The sequence below is a fragment of the Atta colombica genome, unplaced genomic scaffold (genome assembly GCF_001594045.1).
Source record: "Atta colombica isolate Treedump-2 unplaced genomic scaffold, Acol1.0 scaffold229, whole genome shotgun sequence".
NCBI lineage: Eukaryota > Metazoa > Arthropoda > Insecta > Hymenoptera > Formicidae > Atta > Atta colombica.
In genome coordinates, this window is record NW_017259326.1 from 358,869 (window position 1) to 375,115 (window position 16,247).

Consider the following 16,247-nt stretch of genomic DNA (forward strand, 5'->3'; position numbering starts at 1 on the left):
TCTTAAAATTATAAAATAAAATTTACTATAATGTGAAAATGGGACAATATTAATGAAATTATAAAGTACTTGTGCTACTTGAGATAAGTATTCAGAGAATTAATACGATCAAGCGCTCTTGCTTCGAATCTGCATAAGAATGTACTTCGAGGCGAAATAGGATTGGGCATCTTAAGCCGCCAAAATAACTTCGTGGCTTCGCGAGAGAGAAGGAAAACTTTGGGAAATCTCCTTCGGAAATCTATGGTCCCTGCTCATAACCCATTTGTTGATTTTTCTCCGAGAACTTTCTCCTCGACTGATGATGAATTACGGAAGTTTAATTAGTGGCAAAGTTTAACGTGTCCACGTCAACTATAATCATGTTGTTATACTTTGTGCGACGTGAAATATTCCTGAAAGTTGCTGGATGAAAATTTACAACGCACGGTACATTTGCGCGACGCGAAATCATAATGGCATTTAAAGGTTTACTGCATTACCTGCTACGCTCCATTCGCGCTCGTTGTCGAATTATATTCGCATTATATTCATATTGATATTGATTCCCCCGAACATCCTAGTCAGTCGATAATCAGATTACGTGCCGCGTATGTAAATGAATCTCAGTCATATAATAGCTCTTCGGGCGGGATGTTTTAAAGCCCTCCGAGTCAAATGAACCGCAAGTTTATCGCTTCACTTGCGTCACGCTATACGCCCTATGAATATAAAGGAGCAAATTACGTTGCAAATACGACAAAAGGCATATATATGCGATGCATATGCAAAAGATAGACTCCGTCGCGTAATTGTTTCGACGAACATTTTTTTTTAATTTCTCATGTCGCATATTAAACGCGTATTCAATCTCGCTGATTTAGTAGTCGCGCGCAGAACAAGTACAGAAATTACTCTATTCTAGTATCGGAAAATAGAAAATTTTCTCGCAATTGTAAGGCAAGCTTGAAAAATTATACATAAATTCATGATACACACTGTGTCACCTTCCTGAGAGACATGGTGAGAATTGATAAAGACAATCAAGCCTTGAAGCTGTCGATAGAAACGAACAGATAAAGACTTTGCATGAAGTCTGTTACAGAGGATTGATATTGTTGAATATCGATCTTCTTAAATATCATATTCTTCCGCTCTTTATGTGAAAGACAACTACAGCGGAGATGCGCTGAAAGTATTAAAAAAGCCTCGTGATTTTCTTGATCGAGCTGCATGTCACGCAGCTTTAAATGTACGACGTGCTTCATAAAATGCTCCAAAGCCCTCGAGGGTGGAAGGTTAAAGTTCCTCAGGGTCTCTCTTTATAGCGCCCGATTTGTCCCGTATTAATGTAGTTCGTGGAATCACATGCGCGTATTAAGGTGCTTCAAAAACACACACGGTTTTATTTGCCGTGTTACGTCAACAATATAATAAATACTGTATAAAAAAATCTGGATTTTACATAACTGAACAATTGATTTCATTGAGGCAGTTCTTAGAGAAACGTTTTTTTTTTTTTTTTTTTTTCTAAAAAATATTGTATCAGTGTTATCAGTAAAAAATTATTCGTTCACAAATATGTGGAGAAATATAATATTTGAAAAAGCATTACAAATTTATCTCAGCTAAAGCTGTTGTGACAGTGCATTCAAAATATACATAGCTATTTTATTCTTATACAATTTTCTTTTTTTATAATTCTTTTTCATCCTTGTTTTTATTACACAGAAAAAATGTAAGTAAAATGATACTGAAATAATAAAAAGTTCCCAAAAGTAATAATAGTAAGAATAAGTAGTTTCTAAATTATTAATCATTTTATTTTTTACGCTTAAATTGGCTATTTAAATGAATTCTTTTTACTAAAAAACGTGAAAAACATTCTTTCCTCATAATACGTCGCCTTCTTGAAAATAACTTGAGAAAGTTAACATTTCAGTGAACTACAATTACCGCCGCAATATCTTGCACGGTCGAATTTACTGATGAGATATCGGCTCCAAGTTCATAGAATGACGCTTCTCATTTCAATGCGATATCGCTATATCGATTCGCAATCTGGCACGATCGCAACGGTGTGGAAAGTTGAGTAGAGTCCTACGCGAGGCGATAGTTACTCGCTACGCGAGCACGTTCGCGTTTAATTGCGTTTGCAAACGCATCCTCGGGCAAGTCAGCTCGACGAGACATTTTGATGGACGGACGAGTGACGTAAAGGACATTTCTCACATGTACGACGTTACTTCTGCCTTGTATGTGCGAGAAAGAAACCTTGACGTCAGGGCGGTAAAGGTCGAAGTATCATCTTTGATCTTCGCTTTATTGGCAGGTCTATTTTCTCTCCTGCTTCATTTGATGAATCAAAATTTTCATTACAGATCGTGATACATGTATATTCTTGTATTCAGATACGTATTTTGCAAAAAGGTACAAATTACCCAATATTTGTGTCTGCAGGCATAATTTGCGCGGTGCAATTTGTTAATTAGTAACTCTTCCAATTTGGCTAATACGATCCGTTAATAGAATACGTACAGTAATTTTACACGAATGTACAACAATTGTTGTTATAATACCACGAGTGTAATACAATAGCTTGATTACTGATGTAATATGGTCGGGATATCTGCAATTTAATGCTTCGCAGTAATAAGCTTCATTTAGAAAACAAATTTCAAGATATTTAACGAAGAACAATTGGACCAGTAAGCAACTAAAATTATCAAATTCCTGCTACAATAATATCGACCAAAATTAATCGGAAACTAGAAAATCGCTTTCATATTCATAAAAAGTTAAGAGAAATATGAACAAGCATATTGAGGAAAAAAAAATTGCAATTATCATAATACATATAACTATAATTTATCGTCATTTTTTGTGCCAATTATATATTATTTTGGTAGAAAATAAATATATATAATTATTATTACTAACAGCAGTAATAATTATAAAAAGGAAGCTTTCAACCATAATTTTTTTATTATTTGTACAATTGTAGTCACAAATATCAAACTCATTTCTCTCAATGTATTTGCGGATAGTCAGTGAAATATCTCATAACATGAAACAAATCAATACTTCTGCAACGCATTCAATGTGGAATAAACAATTTAGGAACAATGTATATCCTATATTATATATCGAGACTTGCAAACACGCGATCGTGTTGCAATCAAATGAAATCGGTAATTAATTGTCTACTTGCAAGTAGTAGACTTAACTCCATCCAACGGATTGACGTTCCAACGTTCGTTTAATTAAACGCCATGGATTGTCTTCGCCTGCAGGTAGGCATTTAAGTCCGCGAAGCAAAGTTTCTGCATCGCCGCTGTCGAGACATAAAATGGCGTTTGCGAAATCCCGCAAACATACATTCGTATATTCATCAACTCCGGGATTACCCGATGTATCTGGGACCGAAATCAATAATCTCACCGCATGCATCACGCGATAAACTTGTATCTCTGTTCTCAACAAATATTTGATTGTAAATCGCAATAAATGAAAAATATCGTATAAAATTTGAAGATAAACGGTAAAATGAGAGATGCGCAATGCAAAATAAACTGTATCTGAACTAACAGTTAAGAGAGATACGAATAAGCAGATAAAATTATTCGCCTGACTGTTGTCGGATGAAAATTCCTCGACCCGAATTCTCATCGTCCCAAATACGACGTGTTATTTCTGCTGTGTTACGAATTTTCGGGTAAGCTATTGCAATTGAGTGCAAAAACGTATTAAATAAGATTTCCCATCACTCGAAAGCTTGGAAAACTTATTGAAATTCTTTTTCACAATCCTACATTCCTACATTCATATTATAAATTGTAATAGATATACATTTTATAACAAATAAAATAAAAGTCTCATTCATTATCTTGTATATTTAATCCCAAAAATATGAGAAAAAAAAGAAAAAAATGTTTAATTTCAACAATTAAAAGCCAATTAATTAAAAATAAATTTCGATTACTTGCAAATAAATTTTTCGAAATAAATGAGAATCTAACAATAAGTTCTCCAATTACTTATCGTTCATCGCCACCTTGAAGATTTCAGAGTAATGGCGATCTGCGAGTCCGTCGTACTTTATTCGCTTCGTTTTATTCTCCGTCTTCACGGAGAAATCACATTGCCGCGCATACACACAAGCGCGATACGTTTTGATATTCGATACGTGACGGCGAGATCGCATATTTCGCCGGGCGCGGAATAAGTCGACCCGCACAAACCAGACGGAGAGGATGCAAAAGGCGTGGTTGTGGATGCAAGACGCACGGCTTATAGTAGGTAACAGCCGCATTCCGAGGCATCCCGACACGGCCGCGTATGTTCCCTATTTTAAGCACCCGAGGCTCGCCCTGCACCTCGTCACGCTTTACCAGAGTCGCGCATCCCACCTATGAGATTCGCGGAAATTATGCCGGGAAACTTCCTATTTGCGTAATGCGAACTAACGCATCAGCGTCTTTCATTTTCTTTGTTTTTGTTTACAGGAAATCAGACGCGCGAAGACAGCGCTGTTCCCGTGCAATTTTTAACTCCGCAGTGTTATGACGGACACGTGGATGGGCAGACTCAATAAACTATATTTTTGGAATTCGAAATATGACAAAAATATAACCGGAGAGATATACGATACCCAGAGAAACGAGGTTTTATTAGCGAGGAGAAAATCGAGCAAGGTCATTAATTCTCATTTTACGCTAAGAATCATCAGAATACGCGGAAATAAGTATATATCAATAGAGGCAAAATAAAAAAATCTGATAACATAATGTGACCAATCAACTTGTAAGGTTTTTATCATGACACAAAATGAATTATATCGTCATTGTATGTAATCCACTTCTTGTCTCTTTCACAATCGCAAAATCTAGCTCGAGCGTGTAATGGCCATTAATGCTATTTATGTGAAAACTTAAATGTCAAATACATTTAACAGAAAATGTTATTAACACAATTTAACATTTCCTGAATATAAATTAATATAAACATAAATATTAGGTTGTGTAACAAAATTCGTAGTGCTGCAAACTTCAAAATTCAAGCAACTGTAATTTTGTTAAAAATTAAATTTAAAAAAACAAAATTTAAATTAAGAAAATAATTAAGTCTGAAAATTGGAATTCTCTAGATAAAATATTTGTATACTCAAAAAACATTTCTATAATTTAAATTATATAATTTAAAGAGGTAAAGAGAAAAGAAATACAATATATTAAAATCAATTTGTATAATTAAGTAGCTAATTTCTGTTAAGTATTATATAATTATCAAATATTGTATAAGTGGAAATATCCAGCAAAGCTAAATAAAAGAATTCAGAGAAAAAAAGCAGAATGAAATAAGCTTTCTAATTAAATTAATAATAGATGCAGATATTTCTCGGGAAACGCATTCGCACAAGTAACTTGTAATTGGAGATGTAAAATACGCGTTCGTCGATTATTTGCGAGTTTATAAGCCATAAACGATTCAATTGCTTCTACTACGATTCTCGCGAAATTAAAATATTGGAATTCTCTCTGAGATTCATTAACGCTTTATAAGTTATATGAATTTTATTACGTATTCGTTAAAAAGCGACTCAAATGCACGTTTATGCATCCGTAACTCTTATTTCGCTAAATCCACGTCCAATATCGAAAAGTCGCGTGCACATTGTATGATTCAATTTTAAGGTAATACATTTCATTTTACGGTTATCCGAGCTAGAGGAAATGCAATAACGTGACTCATATTCCGCGTCGTTACTTACGCACATATTTTATTCCCATCTTTCTTACGTTTACGCTGAACGTGCCCTTCTCTGTTAGTTAAATAAAACCAGACGGACGCAATGTTAATATGATATTGCCAATGTCAACATATAACTTGTGTTAGATCAAGTCTGACAGATTTAATAATACGGCTTTAATAATAGAATCAATTCGTAGTAGTATTTCGACGTCTGGTCAACAATGAGTTTTATACCACTGAGTGTGCAAACTAAATTATTTTATATCTGTCATTGGATCATCGTATAATAAACGATTCACACGTTCGAAACACTTTGAAGTTACTTTGCGTTTCCAAGTTGTATCTGTACAATTGAATTGTCAAATATTCTTTATGTGGAATGGGAAAATAATTTACATCTTCCAGATTGATTTGATGTTGACAAAGAATTGTTGTTCTAACAATGTTCTTTTTACAAAATCTATAGTACGAATATAGAGAAATTGCAATAATATTTCAATATTCCAGTAATAATTTTACAATAATAATTTAAAATTACAATAATAATTTTACAATAATAATTTTAACGTTTGCGTTTCCTCTATAATAATTAACGTAATTCTTTTAGAAATAAAAACGTAATAAAAATGTATTTTTAAAATATATTTATCATAAAGCTTTTTGTTATTGTTTTTCCATTTTTTCGTGCATGTTCAGTTTTTTCAAAATAAATTTATTTTTTATTCCAATTTCGCAATTTTCGTTAGAGATAAATATCTATCACTTGCATTGCAGATGCATCTTAACGAACCATCTGTTTTAGACAGCACAAATCTCGATATGTCAACCTTTTCTGAGATTTATTAGTCGCCGAACTGTTAATAGTAATGCTCTCGCAAGTGGACACAAACTTCGCCCATCATCGGGGTTTCATCAGTCCACGCTTGTATCAGCACAAATCAATCAACATTTACCATCTATCCGTCTTTCGATTCTTGTTTGCGATGTGTATGTCCTCGATAATACTGATTCACAATATTGAACATCTGCGTAATATATCCTACGCGCAAGAAAATACCGCCAAATACGTGCGAGAAGATTTCGAATATGAAAATCCGAATAGCGCCACTTTCATTTAAGCTAGCGAAATTAAAAAAGCTTTCGCACATACCTTTCGCAATAAAAATTCATGCGTTAAAATACCTTGTCGCCATGATTAATATCACAATCTATATTTTATTAAACGTATTTCACATTGCATGCCGCTTTTATCTATTTAAGATATTACGACGCGTAAGTATAAATCCGTTTTTAATTAAAAAATTTTTAATTAAAAAAAGGTATATAATATTGAATAAAGAAAACGTAAACTAGGAGAACTATAGAATAGAGATAGGTATTCAGGGACGCGCCGCATGACTGTTTTGCGTGATGAGACTTTACGATGTGTCGAGAGATTGATTGTTTATCTTCACCGTTGCTTCAAAGGAGTTGCTGATCAATACTTTATTCTCAGCGATCTTGCTGATATTTCAGCAAATCGATTAATTTTACTCCCGGCGAATTGTTTATTCCTAATTTCCCGATAATTGTCCCTCGTAAATTCTCCATACTTTCTACATCGCTTCATAATTAATTTCCGCACCGCATCCTTTGATCTCCGACATTCAACGTGGTAAATTAAGCCATCAATGGATGCTTTATTGACTAGGAACTTCAATAGAGGATATTTCAATAGCAATTGCAATATGGCTTTATCATTATTATGGCTTGTTTATCTCCTATCTCTCATTCGTTTTATAATAAATGAATCGATTGCTCCAAATAAATATTAACACATTATATACATATGTATTACCTAGAAATGCTCTAATGAGAAATTAATAATTAATTATCAATTATTAATTTAATTATCACAATTCCTCTTTTGAAATTTGTCGGCTAACCAAAAAACTAAATAATGAATAATTAATATTAATCATTAATATTACATCAACTTGATTTTCTCATTGGAAAACGTTAAAATTTGTTTAGGTATTTCTGCCATGATATCAATACAAAACGTTCTATGATTTTTCGATATTGAGATATAGATCTATTATAAATCAATTGGAGAAGTTCAAGAGTAAAAAGACAGGCGCGAATGATGAAATACCTTGCATACAACAGCGAAATCTCCAGCGCGTTGTATATTTGTTGAATAACATTTACTTTTTACCTTAGCTAATTAATCTTCGAAGTTGGATCGCGTTTTTAGCTGCATGGCATGCGCGATAGACGATCAATGCACGCGCCGTACATCGATGTTTAATCACAATGACTTGGGGAACGCGGGGGGTTCTCGCATTACACCCAGAGTAGAGAACGGTGGGTCGATCGGATCGCTATTGGATGACAATGTAACTGGAAACAGCGGCATATTGCTGCTTAATAGGATAGGATTATCGCAGCCGCTTAATCATCGGCCGCGGCACTACAGTCGCTGATGGCTTGTCCGACACAACCAGCCTGTTGGCACTTCGATCGAACATGCCGCGGAAACCCCGCATTGGCGATCCTGCCCACGTAATATCGGTATTAAGGTATGGAAGATCCATGCTGGCTTAGTGTGGATAAAAGTACGTCGATAAGAAATTTTTCCGCTATCAGCGATAACGGCGTTCTCAACGACGCCTTGTGCAATTTTATTCGCGGAAATATGAAATTTATTTTTGTTAAAGCTTTCTTATTGACGTGTCAGGTTTGACACGTTAGTTTATTTATATACGTGTGTGCAAGAATTTTAGTTATCGTTTATTAAAGGAGAATCCCATAACAATGAAGGAGAAACGTACAGTTTGCGTCACGTACAGTTTTAGCGATTAGATGATACAATCTTAATTAACTCACCAGATATTGAGGAACTTCTCCCGAACTTTCCGCTTCATGCTATCACTCTTCCGACGATACTGCAATCTGCGGCAGGATTCCATATAGATGGGTTCCGGAAGCTTGTAGAAACCTGCGGAAGATAGAGATATCCAGATTAAGCTCTTGGAAAGTTTTGAGTTTTTGCGGCAGGAACTATGCCATACAACAAAGGATCGTGAAGGAACATCGAAGATGGAACGCAGGACACCGGAGCAATTTTTCGCAAACTCTACGTCATTTCACGTCATAACAAGATTTAAGGAGAGTTTCATGTGCTAAAAGTTGTCTATACACGTCCCGTCCCAGTTTCACCGGCTTTCCCTTTATCGGCGGATTCTTAAAAAATTTTCTATCCTCTCTTAGCACAAATTTTGTAAAGAATGAAATTACACAGAAATAAAATGCACACGTAATAAAAGTGCAGATTACGAAGTTTTCTGAATTAAGTTTCTACGATATGCAAATAACTCCGACTCACATCCAATCAAAAGATAACGAAAGAAGGTTGAGATAGTGATTAATATAACGGCCATATAAGCGCGGAATGTTTTTGTTCGTCCACGCTTGAATCAACTTCTATATGAGCTCAGACTAGAAATTGAAGATAGGAATAGCTGGAACGATTCCTTGCATGGACAAATATTTATTCAGCGGCCAAGCATGCCGCTGTTTATCCGCTCGTTTATCCGTCGCTGGTCTCAGATCGGGCGGCGTCATAAAATCTCTCACGAACTTTTATATCTGACCGAGATGACCGACCTATTTCAACGTAAAGTTCGATTCAGTATGGGACATAAAATCTCAAAAAGAAAAGTTATCGCCACAATTACATTGAAAAAGTTAAGTTGAGACACGCACATACTTCTTAAGATTAATCTTTTACAATAAATCGGAGATACTTCACTAAAATGTTGAAAGAAAGCATATCACGTTTCAAATTATTATGATTTTTGTTATTTCTTACTGTATGTTATCTTTTCCTATTCATTATTTATTTATTTTTAGTAGCAAAAAATCTTTAATTTAGATCATAAAATTCATATAATAAATAATAACAAAGGAAAAACATACGTTTCGATTCCACTCGAGTCATTCTCAATGTTGCGGTAAACTTATTCAAACATCGCTATAAAACAAATATATATAATATTACAAAACTCGTTATAATTCTAAAATATTCTTCATTTTGTGTAGTGCGCTGCGAGTCAATTATATCGGAAATCAAAGTAATAAGAAAATAATACTCTAGAAAGCGATCATGAACAAAAGAAAAATTAATACTTGACACATACAAATTAATAATATATATAATAAAATGATGTACCTTGTCAGTTATATTAAATGTGTTATTATTAAATGTGTTGAGAGTCCATCAATAAAAAAAAAGAGAGAGAAAACGCAGAAAGATGGTAATCCATAGTGGTAGAATACATTAGTTATTAATTGAAGCAAATTTGCAAAAGTAAAGAACATCTGACTTCCATGACATCTGATAATGTAATGTCGAGAAAGAAAAACACTTCAAAACGACAACAAAGGGGAAAAAAAAGGAAAATATTAGGAGGGAAAAAGAGAAATATTATAAAATCAGAATACTATTCAGACAAAGAATCCGTTTTATCTGTTTATTCCATGTTTCTGTTTCTTAATATGTACAATTTCAGATATTAATCTTTTATTGTATGAAGGTTCTATATCTAATATATCCACTTTATCCCATTTAAAGTTGTGATTCTCCTCCATACGATGGTTAGAAATCACCGAGATTGGAATGGAGATTTTAAACTTATATTAATATCTGAAACATGTTCGTGCAGTCTAGTCTTTAACTATCTTTTAGTCTGACCAATGTAACTAACATCACAATCCTCAACAACAAGATATTTTGTAAACTACATTTTGATCATGTACATATTTCAGCTTATTCTTTCCTCTTTTTATGAAATTTTTTAATGTGTTAGAGATGGTAAAAGCTAATTTGCAATTAAATATGTTAACAATAAGTGTAAATCTTTCAGATATTGTATTAACACATGGAATAGTAAAAAATTGTTCTATCGTTATTACTATTCAAACTATAAATATTGTTGAAATTTAATTCTATTATGAATGGTCGAGAAAATAAAAGGTAGAGGACATCCATTATTTAAAAAAATATTAACAGCGTCAATTAAATTATCTTGTTGAAATCTTCATGACACAAACGAAAAATCTTATCTACTTCATAAATTATACCTCTTTTGTGACGAAGCCGATGGTGTGAATAGAAATTAAAGAATCTACCGGAAAAAGTTGCTTTACAATATACGTCAAAAATAAGACTCCGTTCTTCTATGATTAACATGGTATTCAAAAACTTATTTTTCCATCAATGCCAATTTCCATAGTGAACTGTAGTGTGAATTAAAAACCAAGATATCACCAACATTTTCATACGGAGCAGCCAAAATAATATCGTCTATCGAATAATAAAATAACAATCGAACAGGTAGCATTCCAATCGCAATTTCTTCGAAGTCCTGCATAACCATATCTGCAACGACTGGTGACAAGAGTGACCCCCATAGGAGTAAAAATATTTGTTTGTACATTCTTTTATTGAAGATAAATGTATGTTTTTATTCATTGTTATTATTATATGAATTTTATGATTTAAATTAAATTAAATTTCTTTTGCTACTAAAAATATTAGCCCTTCTGCCCTTCTTTTGCCTATATTGTTTTATACTTACAGAGCCTCATTATTATTTATTAAATTTATTTATTTATTTGTTTAGAATTATTTGCACATTATAGTGAAAATTGCCGAGATATCTTTCGATTTTATCGATAGGCAATAAAATTGCCCAATATATAATTGTTTTAACAAGTGTAATTTCCTTAGCTATTATTTAATTGTACTATAGGTCTGCTTTCTGTAGCTGAATTAGTGTGCACTTTTTGAAGTGCCTAAGCAAGAAATCTAAGAAAGGTATATATTTGATATTTGTCGAAAACGAGAAAGAGAGTTCTAATGCAGTCTGGAACAGAAAACAGACTTATGTTCGGAATTAGTGGGCAATTATTTGTGTATCTAAATAGCAACAAATTTTTCAATTCGTTGAAAGCCGTGTTGCATGATAATTCAATTTCCAAATGTTTCCGAGTTGTCGAGAGCAAAGAATTTGTGAGCAATTTAGACTTGCATTAAACTAAAATATCAATACAGCTTTTGTGTTAAAATTATTATCGAGGATTGGAGAGGGGGGGGGGGATAACATACAAAATAATCTTTAATAATGCAATACGAAAACTATTTAAAATGAACGAGGATATTCCTTACATTTTCATCTCTCTGAATTGTAACGTTACTAAAATTTTTGTACTACTTTTTACTCGAGATTTCGTTAAAGAGAATACTTAAACAATGAATTGAACTCGAAAGAACGGATTGAAAAGGAAGAAAAATATAGCATAGCACTTTGCTTCAACAATGTCCATATTTATCCTCAATTTCATTTTCTTTTCACTATATGAGACAATAAAACAAAAATTCCTCATATCCTGTAGAATATAGAAACTATCATATTTTCTGTATCGGTACACCAATATATAGACATCCATTCTCGAATTTAACATGAAAGAGTAATGCCGCAACAATAAATTAATTTTAACAGTAGCGTGCACTTCGATGCATTACGATAATGGACCACAGATCCATAGGTGCAATCATTTGACGAATAATGACAGCCACCCGCAGACGACCAGAGTATTTCATTTCGCTAATGTTTGCTAATTTAATGTCAGAAATAAGACATTATTTCGAATTTCTCCGTTTCGCTGGATTATCCCATTCATTTTACCATTACGGTCACCGCGAAATCCGATTACGAAGTTCAATTACGAAACTTATTTCCAGAAGTTTTGTACATGTTACTTATTAAAGCTGATCATTGTCGTCAAAATTAGAAGTGATGATTATCGAATTATAAATTATATCAAATTACAAATTTAACTCGTTATAATAATACCTAAAAATTTTACATAAAAGCCAAAATCGCACGTATGAAAAATATTGTTGTGTAATGTAATAAATTTTAGAATTATATGTTATAAGCTGCTTGTAATATAATTAAATTTAATCTTTGGAAATAAATTATATCGTCACGTTAAAAAGTTACAAGGAAATACAATAAAAATATCTCACAAGTTCTATTAATTTTTGATATGACATTTGCAGAATTTCCCTGAAATAAATCTGCCAGAGACTTACGCATAACAGGAAGACTTTAAATGCAGGAACGAAGTATGTGGTTACACTTACTAAGCCAGCTCAGCTGATCATTGTTCTCCAATTTGTTCTTGAAACTGTCCACTTGGCGTTTGAGTTCTCGTAGAGCGAGAGAGGGTGTGGCATATAAAGCTTCCTGATGTTCTCGTAGTTGCCGCTCTAAAGCCGCCACACGCCTCTCTAAAGCCCAAAGTACCTCCGCCTCGATAACCCCAGAAGAAGCGGGATGAGCACCGACGATCTTAAAAAGCAACCAGCTAAGTACGAGAAATGTATTCCATGCGCGTTTAGAATATTTTGTGTAAAAGAAAATTAACATATTTTTTATCTAAAATAATATCGTGCATTTGTCCTTGAATCATTAAGATTTAAGATAGATTAATTCATTTATTTGTTCATCAATAAACTATTTATGTAATTGAACACTTTTTGATAATTTTTGTTTACAATTTTATGAAATATTACAAAATAAGATAAAAATTATATTTGAAAATATGAGAAAGATATTAATAAAATTAAGAGTTCAATTAAATTAGACAGTTTTATATTCATTATGTATGTATCGTGAAATTTTACATTCTAACTCTACTTGAATTTTTCTATCAAGATTATAAGATACAAAAAATTTATAAGCATTAAGATACAAATCTATGCGTATTTATCATGATCAGGAAAAGTGTCTTTTGTATTTTATTATCAAATGAATTTTACATTCTTAACAAACATAGATATCCTCATAAATATGTAAAAAAACTGTATACAAACGAAAGTTAACGAAAAGTTATTTATGAAAAATAATCGAAGTTTTAAACTCTTTTCCAAAGTCGCCATAAATTCATAATAAACTTTGCCATCAACATTCGAATAATACATAATAAGGCTAATTATATAAGGATAATACAATGATTGTTCAACGCACAGATTAAACGCTCATTACTCAAATCATTTAGACATCGTTTATTTCAAACTTGTCGTTCCTACCGTAAAATCTGATAGAAAGAACACAATTCTTTCATTCATCAAATTTTTTCAAATAAGTAACCAAGAAACTTTTTGCCTTTTTCGCGGAACGACTTCCACAAAAAGCACTTATCGAAAACTATTTCCACAATTTTCTTCGAATTTCTTCGAATAAGAAACAAGAAACTCTTTGCCTTTCTTTCGGAGCCCAACTTTTTTACAAAAAAAAACTTATCAGAAACTATTTCCTCAAATATGTGATTAATTACGTAGAAATAAAAATTTAAATAAAGTACCTGAAGAACGTAAGGCGTGTCGGGCGTGTTCGCCGGTAGATGAGTTGAAATATTGAGGAGCTTGTCCCCCTTGCGAAGCTTTACGATGTCCAGAGGACCAGCCTCTGCCGCGCTTCTAAAGAGTTCTGCAAGACAAAACGTAGATTCTCTTTTGTTAAATTGATTTCCATCCATTTTCTTTCTTTCTACCGGAAGAAAGCTTGCGCAGTTCCTTAAATTTACTTTTATCTCACGAGGCAACAAGACGTAGATTGTCATTCTACCTCCGAATTATCATTCTGACATCCGCCGAGAAAGAATGAGAAAAAAATGACGTACAAACAATATTTACGATACACAGTTTCGATCCTCGCTATTAATTGTCCGCCGCTTACCACCGTTTACTATATTACCGGAGGTGATATTAACTTTATTAAACGCGCCCTGCTGGCACACGGAAGATCGACGGCCGTCTCCCAATTGCCCCGGCTTCCCGACAATGCGACCGGCAAAAAACGGCGACACGTACAAATGGCCCCTGGCCGCACGACGCGTGCATAGAATCCTGCCCGTCACGAACGACGACGTACTCTTTCCGGTATATCGAGCGAATAAAGGGAAGAGCGATGGAATGGTGTTTTGTAAGTGCATGTTTTATTCATAATCGAAGCGCCACGCTACTCACGGAGTGTAACGGCCGTGTATTACTGCGTCCCGGTAATTACGATCGACGACACGGAATAACGGCACGTAAATGTGCTTTCTTCTTTATCTATACGCTTCTCGGAAAGTTTCAGGTTCAAATGAATAAATAAAAGCGAATTTTAGATGTTAGTTCCTGCAGTTACGATTCTCTTTATTTTTAAATTCATATAAAGTGGAAACACAAAATTCATGAATATACAGGGTATAACTGAAATAACGCTTACTAATCATATAGTGCTATTCCTAATAAAAAACTGAAACAAAAAGTCCTCTATCATTTTGCAATTTTTGTATTATTTTAGTTACTCAATGAATAAAACGCCTAAAATCGTGATATATAAAACAGCTTTAAGATATTTTTAAGAATTCTTCTTTAAGAAAAATCTTCAAAATATTTCATAAAAAACGGAAAGATATCTTAAAATTGTTTTATACATCGATTTTATCCATTTATTCGGCAATATTTGGAAATTATATATCTCATTAACTATTGCGAAAATTGTAAAATGATAGAAAACTTTTCGACTCAGTTTTTTATTAGGAATAATATTGTATGATTAGTGGACGTTATTTCAGTTACATTCTGTAAAACAAAATAAAAAAAGACGATATAAAATTCTGAATGTATAATATAATTCGCGGAATGTGACGCAGTCTAACGCAGTCTAAAATATTTAATTTAATATTTAATTATCTGATTCCTCGAAAAAAATCGAAATTTATGAAAATTAAAATAAAACGAATATATAATATTAATTAATTGAGAAAGATCAACACCGAATTTCATCAAAAGATGCAATATTAACTTATTTCTGGAACACCGTAGCTCTCCTATAAGAACGCTCCGTGTTCATATGCGAACAAGCGTGTATCATTTTGAATAATATAAAAAATAATATAAAAATTTGCTGAATAAATGATACAATCCGTGTTGTTTCCGTTTATCTTATTTTAGCGAGTACATGCAGTAACTTGAAATATTGAAAAGCTCAACGCGTATATAAATGCGTATTCGGCTTTAGATTCAACAGCAGCATCCGACAAGCGGCTTCCGTAATAACTAATGAATGAATTCATTTTATATCCACGATGAAATATAGATGAATAACGTAATGTGCATGGTCCAATTATCTTGCGAATGATGCGATGTTATGTCGATTATATCACATCCAAATGAAACGAAATTGAGTGGTATATTTCTGTGAAAGAGTATAATCTGTTACTCATTCAAATTACAAGCGTAACAATGATCGATTTTGAATAGCGCATCTTAAACACACTAAGGAAGAGAAAAAGAGAGAGATGTGTTTTTCGCGATCTCAATGTAAAATACACGTCTAGTCTTGTTCTCGTGTGAAAAATGGAACCGCAGCGAAACCTGGCGCGATCATTTATAAAGAGTCTCACAGTTTTCAGTT

At 33.2% G+C, this 16,247-nt stretch overlaps 1 protein-coding gene across 1 annotated transcript in view; it reads right to left on the reverse strand.

The window, feature by feature from the left end:
• LOC108688369 overlaps positions 1 to 16,247 on the reverse strand; it is a 135,299-nt gene that overhangs the window by 7,294 nt on the left and 111,758 nt on the right. The window contains exons 5-7 of the mRNA XM_018194609.1: positions 14,146 to 14,270; positions 12,923 to 13,130; positions 8,599 to 8,710 (exon numbers count right to left, since the gene is read on the reverse strand). Of these exons, the coding sequence (XP_018050098.1) occupies positions 8,599 to 8,710; positions 12,923 to 13,130; positions 14,146 to 14,270 (445 nt within the window). The remainder of the gene's footprint in view (positions 1 to 8,598; positions 8,711 to 12,922; positions 13,131 to 14,145; positions 14,271 to 16,247) is intronic.